Below are 18704 nucleotides of genomic sequence, written 5' to 3' on the forward strand. Positions count from 1 at the left end.
TGCCCCCCTCCTTCTCTATTCTGTAGTGATAAAACTAGGATTTTTCACAACTGGATGATGGGTTTTGTTCCTTGGATGGGGATAGTCCCCAAAAAGTAATTTATTTTCTATAGATTCAGGGGAAAATATCCAAGCTGGTCTCTTCTTCATTCATTCATTCGTTTCATTTTGTAGAACTGATGAGAAGTTACAAGTTGCATCTGGCTATTGCACATAGCAACTGAGCTGCACCTATGCTGGTTTAGTGATTGTAGTGGTCAGCATGTGTTGGGGCTCATCCCCACTGTAACAAGCATGATCTCTGAAGATGGTGGGCATCTTTTGCAAGCAGTTACTGGCATTGCTGGCTTTTATGGTGTAGAGCTGCATGGCAAAATTTGACTTACAAACATTGGCACTTGCTGTGATAGCAGATAAAGTTCAGAGGAATGCTTTCAAGCTGTGGAACAACCTCAGGTCTATTACTGATTTGAATAGTTGTTTATCACAAGGCAAATTACCTAGCACTAATCACTGAAGTTGAAGTCTTCTGTATTTAGTACCTTTTAAATTGGCTTCCTTCTGTTATATATTTGGACTCCTTTAGCAAGCACACACACATACCTGTAAAGTGTTTTTTCCATCTTAGGGGATCACCAGGACACTATGTCAAGGTTTTTAATTCCGGATAGCCTGGACTTAGCTGGCTCTGTCCTTGATTTTGCTGGGTATTCCCATCTGCTGCTGACCTGGGATTTCTGGTTCAATGCAATATGAGAAAGGGGAATGAAGCCCACAAGATGATATCTCGAGGCATGAAACTTGATGTCATTTAGACACATACCTGAAGGTGGCCTTTTGGTTGGAACACAGTAGTGCTGTGTACAGAAAAATGTTCAGCTGAAAACTTCTCGACCATCAGATGCTGACCTATTGCTACAGAGGTTTATTTTTTTTCATACCTGTATCAGTCTGGTCTATTTAAATTATATGTTCTCCAGGATGGTGACTCTATCCAAGCACACCTTAGTGCAGTGCCAGTGCTGATGTGGGCCTTTGGGCACTCTGTTACCTTGCTGTTCCACTGGGAATGGTGGCTGTATCAGTAGTAATGTCCCTCCAGAGCAACATAGGCACTTTTATCAAGTTTAAAATTATTAATCAGGAAGCTGTCCCCATCCTGGACTGGTGGAAGGCTTTCCTGCCTACAAGACTGCTCACTTGCTGTGACAACAGTGGGTTTGGAAAGGGTGATTTCCTAAGAAATCCACTTCTTCTTTCTCCCTGATGATGGTGAGTAATGGGGAGAAGAGCATTGATAATGTGGTCCCTTCACCTCCTGGAGTGGAAAGGGTCACTTCTGCTCTCTTTTCAGGGTAGAAACTCACTGGATCAACTTAGGCAATCAGTTTTTATTCCCTCACTGTTGCTTTTTTGTCTTCTGTTTCTGCTTGCTCCTTAGTTTTTATTCCTGTGCTTTAGCAGGTGTTTGTGTCTTGGTAGTCAGACTTTTCTAGTTTTACCAGCAAAACTTTAAGCAGTTGAAGCAATCCTGAAGTCTTAGATCCTTTCAGCAGTAAATTGTTTTTATTGGTGGCACCACCAGCTATGTCAATGTGTACTAAAATCTAACAACTTGTCTAGTTAAAAAGCACTGGAATACAGAAATGTGTGTTTCTCTTCCTTTCTCCTCTGGAAAATTTTGCTGTGGGGCTGGGAAACGTACATCCATTGCACTGTGCAGTACTGGGCAATTCTTTACATTTCTGTTTAAAGTATTCTTCTTTATGAACCCTTTCTGAAACATCTCTGCATTGAAATGAAAGAACTATTTTTCCCTTTATTTCTTCTTGTTGGACATAGTATCTCCATGATGTTGTATAGCATTCATAGTTTCCTTTCCGTGTGTGAAAGAAAATGCCAGAGAAGGCAAATGATTTTAGCTCATTTTAGCCCTGTACTTTTCCAGGGGCTGATTTCTCTAGATAGTGTTTGTTTTTCAGTAGTTTTTCTAATGTAGCTTCTTAGGGATTCAGGATCTTGAACTTCTTCCCTTGAGGGAAGACTCTTCCCTACAATTGAATAGAGCAATTAGTTAATATTAGTGAAGTGCTTTGAAGATGTGAAGTACTATATAAATGCTAAGTCTTATGAATATTACTTTTATTCAAGTCATAAAGATTTCTTTTATGATTATCAACCTAGATTTCCCATTGCTTACTTTCAGTCCATTGCTGCTTGAACCAGCCTCAACCATATTTCTTCATTCTTAGTGTTTACACTTTTAAAATAGAGACTGCTGTATTTCCCCATTTCATAGTGTTTTAGTTGTCTGTTTTTCAAGCAGAAATATATGGCTGTTTGAGTTTTCTCAAATGAATCTTTATCTATTTTAAATCATTCTTGTACCAAGTTAGCCAAATTGAAAATAGTATTCTTCACATTACCATTTTGGAGGCATTTATAATTGCTTTAGGGGTAGCTTGCCTTGCAAGCTCATGTCTAGGTTTTTTTTTTGCGATTCTTTGCTGCTCCAGGTTCTTTCCATTGATGTCAGGATTTAAATTACCACACTATGCAAGAGCTTTTTGTCTTTTCCAGGGGTAAATGTGTCTATTCTTTTTCCACGTTTCTTGCTTCTCTAGATCATCTGCAATGTCTCCAGTCTCATACTGTCTTCTAACACCTGCAATCTAATTAATTTGCTGTCATTTGTATCACCCCAGTTCTCTATGACTTTTCATAAATAATTACCAGTCACTTCATAAATTCATTAACTAATTCCCCTTAGCCCTGAAATATATATCCTTCAGACTAAAGACTTTGTATCTTTTTTTTTCCCCTGGTAGTTTCTTTTCATCAGCTTTATGTAGGCAGGTATTATACATCAACAGGGTCTTCATTATCCTCTACTTGCCAATTTTCCCTTCCTTGATTTTTTTCTCATAATATATTTTAAAATTAGTAGTAGCTTGGACATTTTGGGAAATATTATTGATTTAATCATCTTTATATATTTGCTTGTTCCTGAGTGTTTCTTTTCCCTCAAAAGACTTGCATGCTTTTTCCAAGATGTGTTTTTAAACTTTTTTTTTTTTTTTAGATATACATTTATTTGGGGTTTCTTGATGCTCCTGCTTTATGTCTGTGCAGCCTAACAGCCTCAGTAAATTCCTGCTGAGTTCCTTTTCTTGTTTTCTGTTTCAAGCTCTGGTAATACTTTCAAACTTGGGTCTTTGAACAGTCCCCTTTGAGGCTGGGTTGGCCACTTCTAAGTCCATATATTGTCTTTCTTCACAGAAATACGTCTCGTTTTCTGTGGATGTAGTATGTTGACGGTGTGCCAGTCCTTTCTTGAATTAGCAATTGAATATTTTCTCCCATCTTAACAAGGTTTTTATTACTTTGGTATTAGTTTCTTAAAATCCAGCTGCCTCATTCCACTGTCACATGAAGTGATTTCTAAATATCTCCTATTCGTTCATGAAGTCAGAACTCTAAGCAAGAGGCTTCCAGTCTTTATATGCATACCCACTCTTCTCATCATGGATTGGCACACTATCAAGTTACCAGGGACACACAATCAGCATATATCCCCATGATAGTTCCAAGACTTCCCTCACTGATAATTAACTCTTTCTTAGGCAAGATTTTTTCACTGCATGGTACTGAAGCACAGTTCATTCTAAAAGAGTGATAGCCCATTTTTTGTTAGCCTCCCTAAAATGCATCTTAAAATGTGTGAGTTTACTAAATTGTATATATTTGCATAACTCTTAGATCAATGCAGTGTTTTAAATAATTCCTTGGACATCTGTAAATTTTGCACTGAAGCTGGAATTACAGCTTTGTGTTGCTTCATGTTTCAGCATGGCTGAGAGATAATGCTGGTGTTCACAGAGCTGAGAAATATTTGGTCACCATAGGGTTACATAAAGAGATAAACACTGGTTTGACTTCAATTTTTGCTGATATTTAGTTTTCCCTATAATAACTCTTTAGTTAAGTGATGTTGGTTGCACACAACTAATTAGGGAAGCTTAAAAAAGCCCCAGTCCACAGGCTGTTGTTGGTAGATCAGGTAGCTCCAAATTTTCCTATTGCCCTTTTCCTCTCGTTTACCTGTATGCTATTTGTCTTACTAAATCTGATCAATGAAACTCAGTTCTCAGGTGAGCAAGTGAAAAATTGGCTGGACCAGCAGCCTTCAAGGGTTGTCTTCAGTCCAGCTGGCAGCCAGTTCATAGTGGTTAGCTGCTTAACATCAACAGCCTGGGCACCTTCAGCAAGTTTGCAGGCTTGAGGAAGCAGGCAGTGTGCTGGAGAACAGGGCACAGTATTCAAGGGACCTTAACAGGTTGGGAAAATGGTTTGACAGAACCCTGTTTAGGTTCAGCAAAGGGAAATGCCAGATCCTTCAACTGGGTTGAACTGATCTCCTGTAGCAGGACAATCCTGAAAGCAGTTTTTCCAGAAAAGAACGGGATGTCCTGCTGAACAGCAATGAGTCAGTGATGTGCCTTTGTGATGGAGTAACAGAGCCTCTTCCTGGGCCATAATCACACAATTGTGGTCATCAGAGTGCTGAAATGACACTTCCCCCCCCAGTCAGCTCTGTGAGACTGTGTCCATAAGCAGTGTGTCTAGTCTGGGACTCCACAGTGCATGGACAACAGTACAAACTGTAGGAACTCTGGCAGAGGCAGCCAGGACAACCATGGGGCTGAAGCCTAGGAACTGGGAGAGGCTAAGAAAGCTGAGTTCATTCAGCCGTAAGAAGAGATGATTCATCATGGATCTTCCTTCTTGCTTCAGCTGCCTTAGAAGAGGGTGTAGGGAAGAGGGAATGAGGCTTCTTGGAAGTCATCATCAGCTGCTCAAGAGACAACAGGGAAAAGACACAACTCAGAAAATTCTGATTAGCTCTACAGGAAACATTTTTCACTATGAGGGTGGTCAAACAGTGGGACCAGAGGAGTTGCCCAGAGAGGTTTTATCAGTGGAGACATTCAGCACCTAATGTGACAAGTAGCCTGAAAGCCGTTGATGCCGTTTGAATGGAGGATTGAACTACATGACCTCCAAACTTCACCTGTAAACCTAGATTATTTTGTAATTCAAGAGCTATTTGGAGGTGGGAAGAAGGAATGGACTCTTAGTTCTATTTTATTTAAACGAAAATACTGTTATAGTGATATTTACACTTGGAGAACGAACGTCTTATAGCACGTCATGAGAACTGCATCTGTGAAACGAGCTGAATCCTGTGGGCCACTTAAGAAATTATAACAGTGCAACTCTGTCAAACTCTGGGCAGTAAGATGGAGGCTGTAGAGTGTGTCTTATTCTACAGATTTGATTCTGCATGGTCCTGAAATGGATGCTGTCCATAGTACTGTTGACTGATGAGCTCTTTGTAATTTCTCTATGTATATTTGTCACTCAAAAACTGTTTCAGTTTTTCATCCCAATGTTCTGTAATAATGCAGAACTGAGAAACATCTATTCCAAAATCGCTAGCTCCTGATGCCTGGCTTGTCTTCACTTCATTCCACAGGGACAACTTCAGGACCTAGGAAAGATGCAGCCATATCTCCTGGGTTGATGGGCAGCAGCAAAGCGCTTGCAACCACAGCCATATCACCGATTCAGCATGACCCTTCACGGTAAGCTGCTGGGTAATCTCTGGTTTAAGATTCTGCAAACACAACCATCAAATTCTCCTAGATGCAGAGAAGTGACTGAATTTCTGTGATGTTTCATATTAGCACAAGCCGAATAATATAAACTAAAACCTACCATATCCTTTTGACATTTATAGTAAGCCTTAAGTTGCATGTTAGAATAAGAAAAGCAAGAATATGCCAAGTTCTAACATACTAATTTTACTTAGATTTTGAGCAGAAAGTATTTTATGTTGCAAGTCCTGACACATTATTTACACCTTTGTACATAATTTGAATTGACAGTGTTAACCCCATTAGGTTTTACATCCACTTGAAGATTTTAATCCCTCTGCATTTGCCTGCCTCCTCCCCCCCCCATTTTTATCAAATGGCATTTCTTTTAAAATGTTTTGTGTGAGAGTTATTTTATGTTTAATGACAAGCAACAAAATCACATTAAGTCAGCAATTCCTGATTATACTATATATCTGCACTAAATGCACTGGAAAAGCAGCATTATCACTTCTGTTCCAATGAAAAAACTGAAAGCAGCATTGTTGTTATACTTACGAGTCTGAAAACAACTTGCCTTCTTTAGGCAGGATTACATTTCTAGTGGTAAATGCCTAGAAGTACAGTGTACAATCCATGCTTTTCTTTATCATATCCCACATTTTCTCATAATAAAATCTTTAGTTAAGCAACAAAATACAAGCAGATTGAAATATGAACTTGGAGTGTTTTATACCGCTAGTTAGATAACAGTGCAGTGGCATAACAGGAATGTGCAGTCATTCATGAGAAGAGTTAAATGTTTCTTGGAGGATGAGAGGGCTAGAGTCAGATTTAATCTTCTCTTGGCCCAGTGGACTTGGAAAATGTATGCTTGATATCATCCCTGTATTCTTGGCAGCAGCTGGCAGTTTATTTCTATCTTCTGAGAGAACTTGCGATATATAATAGGTGAGAAACTGCTATCAATATTGACAAATTTGTACTTACTTGCTATGGAAACACTTTTTTTTTCTCTTCTGATGGAAAGGATGATAATTCTTGGAGGATTTAAGAACTGACTTAGACTGGGCTGTTTCCCACAAGTAGCTGTATGTTTAAACTAACAGAAACCACAAGATTGCCTAAGCATTTCTCTTAGAAGCAATGGTTACCTTTGCAAGGCAGTCATAGCAGATAAAGTGTGTGTAGAGATACTGCCTGATAGTGTCTAATAGTGCTAAGTTGAGATTCCATTCAAACACTGAGGAGTAGATATAATTATGCACGTCATATGATGACTGCTCAGAAAAAGAAATTTTATTCAAGAGGATTGATGGTCTATTCTTTTCCACAGAGGGGAGTAAAATATTTGTTGAAATATGCTGTTAGAAATCATATCAGGTAAAGCGATCAGTAAAAAGAGTCTGATTAGCTGTCATCCTTAAAGTATTATTTTACCAGTTGATGAAAAATCCTGTATTTCTAGGCACTTTCTCCCATGCTTCTTCCCTTTCTTTCTCACCATTGGTGCTGTAGGTATAATTCACTAGGTTAAACAGCCATGTTGTGCTTTCCCTTACTCCTGGCTCTCTGTAATTGAAAATGGTAAATGGACAAGTATTTCTGGGGAGACCTAAAGCTGATTCTATCCTTCATCAAAAAACCTGCTTGGGCAGCAGGTCAGTCTCAATTTATCACTGAATGGTTATAAGCTTAGACTGCAGGTTTAACTAACTAAATTAATCAATATTGAGAATTATTGCTGCTTTTGTGCCACTAAAGTAAGGGTTTGTCAGCATGTTCATTATGATCTGTGATTTGGGGGGGTTAACAGCTTAACCATAACAGTTGGCACGGATCTGAAACTTGCAACACAAAGCCCTAGCCTAAGAGCAAATTTATTTATTCAGCAGTACGTGTAAACCTAATTACTTTTGACTATTTAAATTTATAGGACTAGATTCAACTCGTGTTTGTGCCAGCTTTAACTAGCACAAACCCTGGCACCCGGCAGCAGCAGCAGTGGAAAGCCTGCCAGAGAGAAGGTGTTGGAAAGCGACAGAAGCTCCCTGGCAGCGAGAGGCATCAGGGTGCTAGCACAGCTTCTGGGAAGGGCTGGCTGGGTAAGCAGGCATGGCAGGTAGAAGATGTGTTGGCGTGATAGCCTGCCTTGGCAGGGCTCAACTGGAGGCTTCAGTGTGTTACAGATACCTCCTGCTTGAGAAAGAATTGCTGCAGTCCTACTTTCTTCTCTGTCTTGGAATGAATCATGTCATGAACAAGAAATAAGTGTCCCTAGAAAGTAGATGTAAACCTTGAGAGCCTTAGTGCTAGAGCTGTAAAAGGACCAGACTTGCAAAACTAGTGTGCACAAGGTGATTTCAGTTATATCTCTGAAAGAAAAAGAAAACCCCAGCATTTCCTTGTCTGGCCTCTGGAGATGGGCTAATAGTGTGAATTTGTTTGCCTGTCAGGCTTCTGTGCATGCCTGTCGCTGCCTTCCATAACACAGCCAAACACTGCAAGTTTGGTTATCCAGTGTTCTTAAGCCAAGTGTCTACACCTGCATGAGGCCCTTGAAATTACGTTCACAGCAGGTCTGGAAAACTTTTCTACTCCGTGTACTTATTTATCTAAACCAAAGCCACTATATTTGGGGAAAAACATCGCAGGCATGATTGGGGCCGGGCAAATTTGGAAGAGTAGGTTTGTTCCTGAAGGATGGTTACTCTGATTGTGTTAAATGTTACCTTTTTGGTGACCAGGTACATTTTTTCATAACTGGTGTTTGCCTAGAAGAGAGAGTCTGTGTTTCTGGTGAACTGAAGGGGAACTGGACAGGGGAAGTAGTGGCATATTTATGCTTTCATTTAGTAGTGAAGAAGTTTTTTACATAAACTACATCTTAACTATAATCAGGTACTGATTTCAGCAAAACAAATGTTGTGTTGCATACAGAAGTGAAACTGCTCTAAATTAAAGTATTCAGCTATTTTTGGGGGAAAAAAGGAATCTATAAATTGTACATTCTGAAATACCATTTAATTTGATTACAGCCCTGTTGCAATTGTTAGGCTCTCCCCACGTAGTGTTGAGTTTGGCACAGTAAGTCCTATAACACTGCAGAAATTGAGCATTTAAAAAGACACAGGTGAAGTTTCTTCTGCTCACCATGGAAACAGATATCTCTCCTGTAGCACTTTTCACTTTGGACAAAGTGAATTTAAGAACAGTTAGGCGAATTAAGGGACTGTGTGATAGTCTGGGATTTCAGCACTTAGTCTGTGGTTTTTTGGTTGCAGTTTCAAATCAAAGCTTTCATACTTGCTGAATGCATTGTCTTGGAGCGAAGTTTCTTGTAGCCATTAAAAGAAGTGATTTAGAAGTTCTTGCAATATGAATGCTGTATTTGAGCTGTATTATTATCTGTTAGACTACAGTGGCCTGTTGGAGTTCTCATAAACAGATTGTATTGTGTAAATTTGTGTTTAGGGACATTTTAAAAACAAAACTATTTACCCGGTTGCCCAGCATATCTCAGGTGAATGTGTATTCAGGGACTTTTAAGCAAATTAATATCTGATGTAAAATATAATGTGCAGAACTATATACTTAATAATGCACACTGGAATAGTCTAGCATAAATCTGTTGTGCTGATTGTTAGGAAATAGGACAGTGATGAGATTCAAGCTTTTGTCTTACTTATGTGGTGGTTGATTTTCACATCTTTGCGTTTGGGATGCTTAAATATGGATATCAACTTAAGATGGTCTCTGAAGTTCCTTATACTTCAGAGTCTAAGCAAGCAGTGCCAAAGAAATAGAACTGCTTTTTTGCACTTAGAATCAGACACCACTCAGGTTTTAGAAGGAGCAGAAAACTTTCATTCTAGATTTAACTATGGAACATTTAAAGAGATTAAAAGTGTGGTTGGAGTGGGGTGGTGAGTTAATTTCTGAATGTTGTAGGAGACGCTAGTTTTGCCTGCTCCCCGAGAAAGCCAGCAGTGCAAAAAGTCCAATGTAATTCCATATGCAAGTGACAAAACCAGACGTTGGCAAATTAATCTCTCTTATTCAGAGTGTAGGTTGTTAATTGTTCTCTCTGCTGGCTGTCGATATAATGTGAAATTTTCATTCCCCATTCAAGATGGAAAAAGTTGTGGCTGAAAATGTTAACATTTGCATTTTTATTTGTTGATTTATTTAAAGGACAGCCTCTCTTACAGCAATCCATCACTCAGTGACACCCCAAATATGAATAATGTATTGTAGACTTGCGGTTACAATGTGTAATAAGTGCCAGAGACAGTAGAAGAATGTTAACTATGTTGCAAATGTAATATTTATCGACTCATACTTTATTGCTTTCGAGGTTCAATAATACTGACCATAGGACATTAATATCACTTATCTTGATTTTAGTTGGGCACCTCTGTATGTAGAAATAACCCATCTATCTCATACTTACAAAATAAATGTGAATTTTACAGCTCTTTGTAAGAAGTGCATTGTAGGTTTCTTGGCTTATGGCTCAGAGTTCTCCTTTTCTGCCTTCTCATTTACTCGTATCTGACACTGATCCCCCTCCAGTTGCCTGACCCAGGTGGTGAACACCTCAGCACTCTTCTAGAGGCTTCATTTACTGGCTGCATTGTGATCTTGTGCCTCAGATAGGATTTGGACCAGGTTTCTTTTCCTATTAAAGACCAGTATGCAAAGAGTTTTCTATTGCTTCTGGCTGCAAAGGCAACAGCTGAGAGGCTAAAACAGAAATACCTTCTCTTTTGGAAGGACCCACACAGCAAATCTAAATCATCTCTTTGAGGATTACAGATATCAGAAACAGAAGTGTTTAGTAAGTTCAACATTTGTTATAGACATGGAACTTATGTACAGAGAAATTTTTACTTAGTGAATAGCAATAAGTTAGAGCAATTTGGGAAGATTGGGATTTAAAATTCAGTGGGTTTGAGAACCAAAATTTTATTGATAACCTGCTTAGGGAAAGAATTTGCAATAAGGTTTTGCCACAGTTGCAAATCCTTCAGTGGTGATTCTTCTTGTCTTTAGTAGTTTCTTGAGAGCTCTGCTTTGGAAACTGATACAACCTGGGCAAATGCTTCTCCTTATCTGCTCTGCTTGGTTACAGCCACTGAAAGCTTTGAAGTCTCGGGGGGAAAATGCAGATGTGAACCCAGGGCTGGGATCTAAACCAAATTTAACAACGGGAGATTTCAAGCTTGTGTTGAAATCAGATTTCACCTCTGAAGCCTGGCTCTTGGGAAACTTGGAATTGGGTTCGGCCATGAAAATGATAAGCCTTGATTATATTTTGTGTTGTAGACATCAAGTAAATTTTGAAGTGACATTCTGTACTTACATCTGAGGTTATCAAATTTAACCCGTCATTGGCTTCTTTCTTTACTGTGTGTAACAGGAACACCTATTTGTGTCAAAGCAGCCTACCTAATAGCTACTTTGCAATAACAGTTTCTGTGTGTCCATTGCTGACAATGAAAATCATATTGGGAAATTCTGATTCACAGTGCAAAAGGATTAATGTTAATTACCAACTGTTGGCTGTAATTGTCACCCTCATTAAAATGCAGAATTATGTATTTCTTAGTTATAAATAACCCTTCTAATTGTACTTGATGTATGCCAGTTTAATCAAAAAGTACACTTGCAGACAAGCAGATATTTGCATTAATCTAGCACTGGATCTTTGAGTCTTTTTTGATCGTCTTTTATTCCAAACTTGACTCTAGTTGGGGGAGGTCTATTACAGCTACATATCCTTTACACTTTTTTTTTTTTCAGCTCCATGGATCTGACAGGATTTTGTATTAAAATGAGGGGAAATGTCTTCTGGGAATGCTCAGTGCAACAGAAAACGTGTCAGTTTTGAAGTAGTTGGCAAGGTTTCCATCATTCAGTGGTATGGCAATAACTTGATTGTAGTTTGAAAGTAATAATAAGCAATGGAAAATAGAGTGCAAATCATGTTATGAAACTGACTTAACTCTTTGCATCATTTTCTTTGTTATTTTAATTGCTATTTTTTACAATTTTTCCCCATGTGCATTTGCAGTTTCTCAAATACCACGTTAAATCTTAAGAGAATGTTAGTTCATTGGATGTGATTCTTGTTTGCATTTGTAATCACAGCAATGAAAACAGCCTCAAAATATTTTCAGGTTCCTCTGTATTTCCTCTACTCCTTTGTCAAAAAAAATTATTTTACTGACTCTTTTTCCTGTACTGATAGCTTGAAGTGTTCTGCCTTGTACTTTTAAAAGCTTTTTTAGAATTACTGTGATGGCAATTTCTACAGAGCTTGGCAAGGTAAGATCAGTCTTGATTCCTGTCTTCATGGTTCTCTAAGCAACTGTTCAGTTCCTAGTACTGTAGTAATTTCTCATCTTTCAGAGGCATTTCCTCTTGTTTTTTTTGAGGTTTGTTTTATTTTTGAGATGGGAGGAATTGATGAATAATATATGCAGGATAATTGCATCTTACTTTAAGAAGCCTATATCCCAAAAGATGTCTCTGCCATCCTTCCACCAATATGTGTTAGTAAATTCCCTTTTTCTTCTCTCCTTCACTTTCCTGGGCCTTTCAGGCTGTCAACTCCTTAGGGCAAGATCTTGCCACAGCATGTCTCAGTGCTTGGTTGATCCATGCAATAATGGTGTTTAACTGTGATGATGGTGTAGTTAGGGTGGAATTTGTCTTGCTTATCTTGAGACAACTGAGGTAGTTACCCTCAGTTCCTTTTATGATTTATTTTAGAACCAGCTAAATATCCTTTTGGTGATACCTGTTATCCCGTGAGCTGCAAAATAAGCCTGGAGTAACGTGCACTGACACCTTACTCCTCTTGTAGCTGGATATGTTGAACTAAAAATAAGTTGTTTGTCATTCATATTTCATTATGGATTGGAGGCAAATGCAGGGTTAACCTATGTGCTGCACGGTCACTGCCCTGATTATTCATATACTTTTAATGCGTGCACTATAAATCAAAGGGCTTAGGCATCAAAGATGCCCTCCACTCTGGGAGAGGGAGTCTATATGCCTGCTTGTGAACATGCAGCATCTGTTTCAGCAGCACATGAGCTTGTGATGTGGTAACATGTTCAATAAAAACTGTGGTGGTGGAAGTTTGGCTTCTTTGCAGAGTCCTGTTTTGAATGGTTGTGACCTGGTGACGCCCTGTGACTTGAACACCGGTGACTGTGGTACTGCAGTGATTTTAGGTCTGAGCAGGGCCTTGCACCAGTCCTGTCTCATCCCTACCAGTCAAAAGTGCCATGCACCAGGGGAGGGTCTCAGCAGGCAGACACAGCTCTGTCTTCTCAGTTACTTCATCAGTTATTTCCAGCTGATGAGTTGCCTGCTTCAAAAATAAGTTCCTGCCTCTCTGTCACTTAAGGACGGTAACCAGTGCTTTATAGTGTCTGAGTTGCCCCATTTCCAGTTTTTAATGTACTTTTTTAAGCCTTTGTGATATTCTAGTTTTCTGCCCCAATAAAGACATACAGTTTTCTTTGAGCGACCATGAATAGCATGGTATCATCAGCAAAAGTCTCTTCCTTTTTTTTGTCCTTTCTCTAGTCAACTTGTAAATGCATTAAAGAGTTCAGGCTATTAACAAATTTCTGTGAGGCTCCACTGGTGACCTCTCTGGCCACTTTATAACAGGCCAGTTTTAATGTTTTCTCTTATTTTCCTGAGTTTTAACCAGTATCTACCCATTAATGGATTTTTCTCTTAGTTTATGTCAACATTTAAGTCTTTGGTAATAGATTTGCTGGAGGGCTTTTGGAACTCCAGATAGACTATATAAACTGTATTTTCCTTTTATTAGAGGCATAATAATCTTACGAATCTTGTAGAGGTCCCCAGTGAATGAGGACTTTATATTAAGTCTCTGCCAATATGTCAAGTTTATTGATTCTTTATTATAATTTCTATCAATCTGGTTGTTCGAAACATTAGACCTCTTTATTTGTAGATTTCTGCATCTTTCCAGATCACTTAAAAAAACCCAAACAAACCTGCATTTACCCAGAACTGAAGCAGTTTTAGGCACTTAGTTACATGCTAGAGTTAATAGTTCAGCTGTTTCATACCTGAGCTCCTTCAGAAGTCTGTGTGAGTACCAGCTGATCCCAGCAATTCATTATTGTTAATTCATGCAGATTTGTTCTGTAATTTATTTGCAGGACATTTCAGCTTCAAACAGGTCTTTCACCGTGTCTTCTGTAGCTTCAGAAACTTCGTAAGTTCCCACATGGTGACTGTATGTTCATCTCATTGAGCTTTTCTGCTGTGGCTTTATCATCCTGTTCCTTTGTAACTTCATTTCCTCCTAGCTTTAACTTAAACTTTGTATATTTTATATACTTAAAACCAGGATTTGTTATTGGACCTGATGCTTTCAGCAGAATAACCTTTAGTCTTTGGCTGGAATTCTTTGTGGGGTTTGGTTTTGTGGGTTTGTGGTATTTTTTTTCTTTCCTTTAACTAGCAATTTGTTTGTTCTATTTTCTTTATTTAGACCTTACTAGATGACAGGTTTCATTTAAACTGGTAAGGTTCCTTTTCATCCATCTGAAGTCTTTCTCCATAGGTTGAATCTCCATTTTTGGAGCCCTAGTATGACTATTATTTTTAACAAGCTTTCTCATTTTTATATTGTTTCCACTTCTGAAGTGAAAGACTGCTCTAGCAAATTTTTGCTCAGTAATGGTTACTGTGTATTGGTTGTCACATCTGGGCAGTGCAATGGATGGCTCCCAGATGTGTGACAGCTTTTATGGAATGAACAGCACAACTAGGACTCTTCAGCTTGGAAAAGAGGTGGCTAAGTTTAGGATACTGTTAGAATTTAATAAAATCAAAAGACCTGCAGAAAATGAGTAGGGAACAATTCTTTATTGTCTTGTCTACTGGAAAAACTGCCGGGCATCAGGCGGAGTTGTGAGATGGCACATTCAGAGGATGTAAATGAAGACAGATACCAGCAGTGAGCTCATGTCCTAACCTTTTATCATTATTGTGTTTCTTAACTCCACGTATTTCAAAATTGTTATTGTCATTTTCTCTAATTTATACAGCTTCTTAAAGTCATCCTTAATATATGGATTATAATAATGATTTTTAAATAGCTGTCTGTTTTCAAATAAATATTGTCTCTTATCATCCTTGTGAAGATGTTTCTGATTGGGAAAAACCCATGGGCTTATGTCTCAATCATACAATGTTGCATATCTGTCATGAGTTCAATAGGACATAATAACAGAAGGTTTGGGCCCTGATTTTTCCTGGATAGGGTAATGAAAGCGCCAAGGTATCATCCACATTTGTTCAGGGCAAGTAATGGTGATGTTTCAGTGTAAAGAATATTGAACTTGGAACTGCTGAACTGAATATGTTTTTATTTTGTAAGCTTAACTTTGGGGAACCCTGAATCATGTAAGATGATGCCTTTAGCTTTCAGGTACAGAGTTGAAGGAAACAAAGGTGATGTTGTAGTCTCTGGTTACAGATCTTTGTTCAAGCTGAGTGCACCAGTTTTTACTGCAGGTGTGACTTTTTTCTTCATAGGCCACATTTCCTTTTCAAAACCATGTGCTACTGATCATTGTTAAGTTTGGCTTTGTGATGGGCTGTGACTAGAGCACTGAAGCTATCTCTTCAACGTTTAGATAAGCGTTTAGGAAAACAGTGTCTTGGTGTTTTTTTTCACCATTTATTTAATTGTAGATCCTGATTATATTTAACATTTAAATTTCTCAATGCAACATGTTTCTATCTCCCCAGTAGTTTGGGGCCATGTACGTTAATTTTTATCTGTTTTGGGATGGTACTTTCCCTCTGAGGGGGAAAAAAAAAAAATTTCTTTTAGTCTGTGTGTGTTGGGAGGGAAATCATTTGGAAATATGATGGAGAACTAAACCTTTTACTGAAAATAATCTGTATTTGTTTCTACCCTGTACTAAGTTAGCTGTCTCTCTTTTAATGGTGGTGATTTATGTGTTGTTTTTCATGTTTGTTTCTTCCCACCTGTAAGTTTTGAAATATTTTGTTTTGTTCCATACAGGTGGAGAACATAGTGAAAATTACCTAGTTTAAGATGTCCCTGCTTATTACAGGGGATTAGACTAGATGACCCTTAAAAGTCCCTTCTGACCCAAACTGTTCTATTATTCTAAAGAAAAAAATTGTTGATACAGTTCTTTTTTTTTCTGCAAAAACCAATCAAAGACATTTTGGATTACTAATATATAATTTATGTATTTAACAGCTTTTAAAGTATATTCTCAAAGCCTCTAATGCCATTGTACTTTTAACTTTCGTTTTTGCTTCATCTGCGTTGAATCATCTTTTACTACTTAAAACAGAAATTGGGTTTATTGAAACATTTCAGTTCTGATTATTTTATAATAAAGATGAAGAAGTCTAACCTAATGAAATCACTGGAATGAAATGAGAAAAATTTTTAAAAAATTAATAAGCTGAAGACTTGAAGTTTTTATTAAGTCACATTTGGCTGTATGTTTCTCTGTGTGTACCGTCTTGGATCAGTAAGATGAGAAACATGTCTTGTAAGGAATGACCTTTGCACTGTTAGACTCACTTTCTCTGTTACATTTCCAGAAGGGTTACTGGAAATTCATTGCCAATAGTTCTTACATGTGTTAACTTCTGTGTTTGTGATCACAAAATAGTGGTTTGAGATGAGCAGGATTACTGAATTCCGATTCTTCCCCCACCATAGTTCAGACCTGTAAATATATTTTATAGAATACATGCATGTCTGTCAGTCTGTTGGGTCCCTGTGAAACATCCTAATGTACAAGCAACTTTATGATTTATGAGAGACTTTTCTATACTCTTAGAAATAAAATGTTTCCTGCTTCCTGCAGATTATCTGGTGATTTCCTGTGGGACTGTGTTGCTGGATCCGCAGTACGAAGGTTGCTTGCTTTGCAGGTGTCTGATGTGGAACAGTCTTCTAAAGTGTCTGTGCCCCTGTGCCTGGCTCTGCCCAGAATTTTTCAAGCTCCTTTCTTGTTCTGATGACCTTGTCCTTGCTGAGGAGCCAGTGTTCTTCCAGCACTGCCTTTTCTTTTTACTGTAACAGGTGAAGCAATTCCTAGAAGGACTTTAACAGTGCTCCAGCTGCTGCTCATCCCAGCTTCTGCTTGACTCTGTTAATTGCTCTGTGCGTCCCTGTTCTTATCCATATGCTTGGAATTTTGAACCTGTCTATCTACCTCGTTTGTAGGCAACAAACTGACCTCATAAGAGAGTTGTTCTCTCCCTCCCCCTTCCTTGCCAGTCTTTTTCTTATCTCCTAATGGCCTCTCAGCATCTAGATTTCTAGACATGAAAGAAAAGTGTGTTTTCTTAACTCAGCCTGCACTGACAGCCAGATTCGACTGTGATGAGCACCTTAAGGGATGTCTGGATCACTAGAATGTACAGGTCTATTGTAATTAGCTGTACAATTTTCTTGCTTTTGCTTCTTCTGTTTTGTTGTGAACTTTTTAGCAGCAGACCCTTTCTACCAGTGCACAAACCGTAACATCACATGACATTGACTTTACTCAAACCAGAAGATTTTTGTGCCAAGGTTGTAACATTGTATCATTACTTCATTGTATCTGTGTGAAAATTTTAATTTCACGCCCTGCGGACTTCACTGTCTCTGTGCACTCTCATCGTGTTGTTGCATAGAAGGGTAAGTCCCTGGGTCACATTCATTTTGTAGTGTATTTTTTTGAGTTTGGTTTTTTTTTTTTTAAAGTTCTGTTTCCTTTGAGAGATCTTGCTGTAAAGTTAGCTCAGGACTTCTGCCAGGAAAATATTTGCAAGCTTAAAGGGCAGATACGCAAACTATTTTTTGTTAAGTTTTTTACAGTGTGCCTATTACCATCTTATTAAAAAAGAAAAAAAATGGGTATGGCGTTTGGGCTACTCTATGATCAACTTCCATGTGAATAGTTGCAAGTGATTTGGTGGAGCATGTGGGAAAGGGAGGGAAAACCCTTGTTTAAATATATCTTCAGGTTTCCCATAACCCTGGTTTACATGAGTTGCAAACTTTTCTGGGCAGAACTCCTTGGTTAATGTTTAGATTGGTTTCTGGAGATTCCTGGTTTGCAGGCATTGGTGTTTTAAGCTTCCCTGTCTGTATCATGCCTGCACTGCATGGGGGGGTAGGTCAGTGTCCAGCCCTTGGTAGTCAGTGTTTGCCCTTTTGGTCTGTGTTGATGAACAACCTCTCTGGGCAGTCTGTGCCAATGTTCAACCACCTACATAGCAAGAAAACCTTTTTACTTCCGTTTGAATGGAATTTCTTGTATTTCAATTTGTGCCCGTTACCTCTTGTCCTTTTACTGGTCACTCCAGAGAAGAGCCTGGCTCCATCTTCTTTCCTCCCAATATCAAGTATTTATACCCATTGGTGAGATCACCTTTGAGCTGCATTTGCTCCAGGTTGAACAGTCCCAGCTTTCTCACATTTTACTTTTGTGTCAGATACATCAAAGCCTTAATCATCTTCATTGGGTCCATGTCTCTTATACATGTACAGGATACAGCAGTCCAGCTGTGTCCCACCAGTGCTGAGTTGAGAAGGAGGGTCAACTCCCTCAACCTTCCAGCAGTTCTGGCCTTTGCTGGCTTCTGTTCAGGGATTTTGTGTACCAGGACAGCAAGTATCCTGGTCCCTCTCTGCAAAGCTGCCTTCCAGCCCGTCAAACCTGACATGTGCTGGTGCCTGGAGTTATTCCTCCCCAACTACAGGACCAGGCATTTCCTGCTGTTGCATGTTGTGAGATGCTTGTGAACTCATTTCTCCTGCCTGTTGAGGTCCCTCTCTATACACTTTCTGGCTTCTCTCAGCCTAGAGTATATTCTGAAGAGTATGGGAATGAGAGACTTAGCATCAGTTTCTTGAGTTGTTAAGTGCCCTGCCTTATTTTGTAGTGTATTAATGACCTTATGTAGTTTCTAATGGAATCATGGACTGTTCACAGGTGTGTGGTT

At 38.8% G+C, this 18704-nt stretch overlaps 1 protein-coding gene across 2 annotated transcripts in view; it reads left to right on the forward strand.

Annotated features, from left to right (window-relative positions):
* The window catches only part of KIAA1328 (KIAA1328 ortholog), a 171894-nt gene that overhangs the window by 136515 nt on the left and 16675 nt on the right, over positions 1–18704 (forward strand). For both annotated transcript variants that reach the window (XM_039566615.1, XM_039566616.1), the window contains one exon: positions 5537–5645. In XM_039566615.1, coding sequence (XP_039422549.1) covers positions 5537–5645 — 109 coding nt within the window. The remainder of the gene's footprint in view (positions 1–5536; positions 5646–18704) is intronic.

The sequence above is a fragment of the Corvus cornix genome, chromosome Z (assembly GCF_000738735.6).
Source record: "Corvus cornix cornix isolate S_Up_H32 chromosome Z, ASM73873v5, whole genome shotgun sequence".
NCBI classification, from domain to species: Eukaryota; Metazoa; Chordata; class Aves; order Passeriformes; family Corvidae; genus Corvus; species Corvus cornix.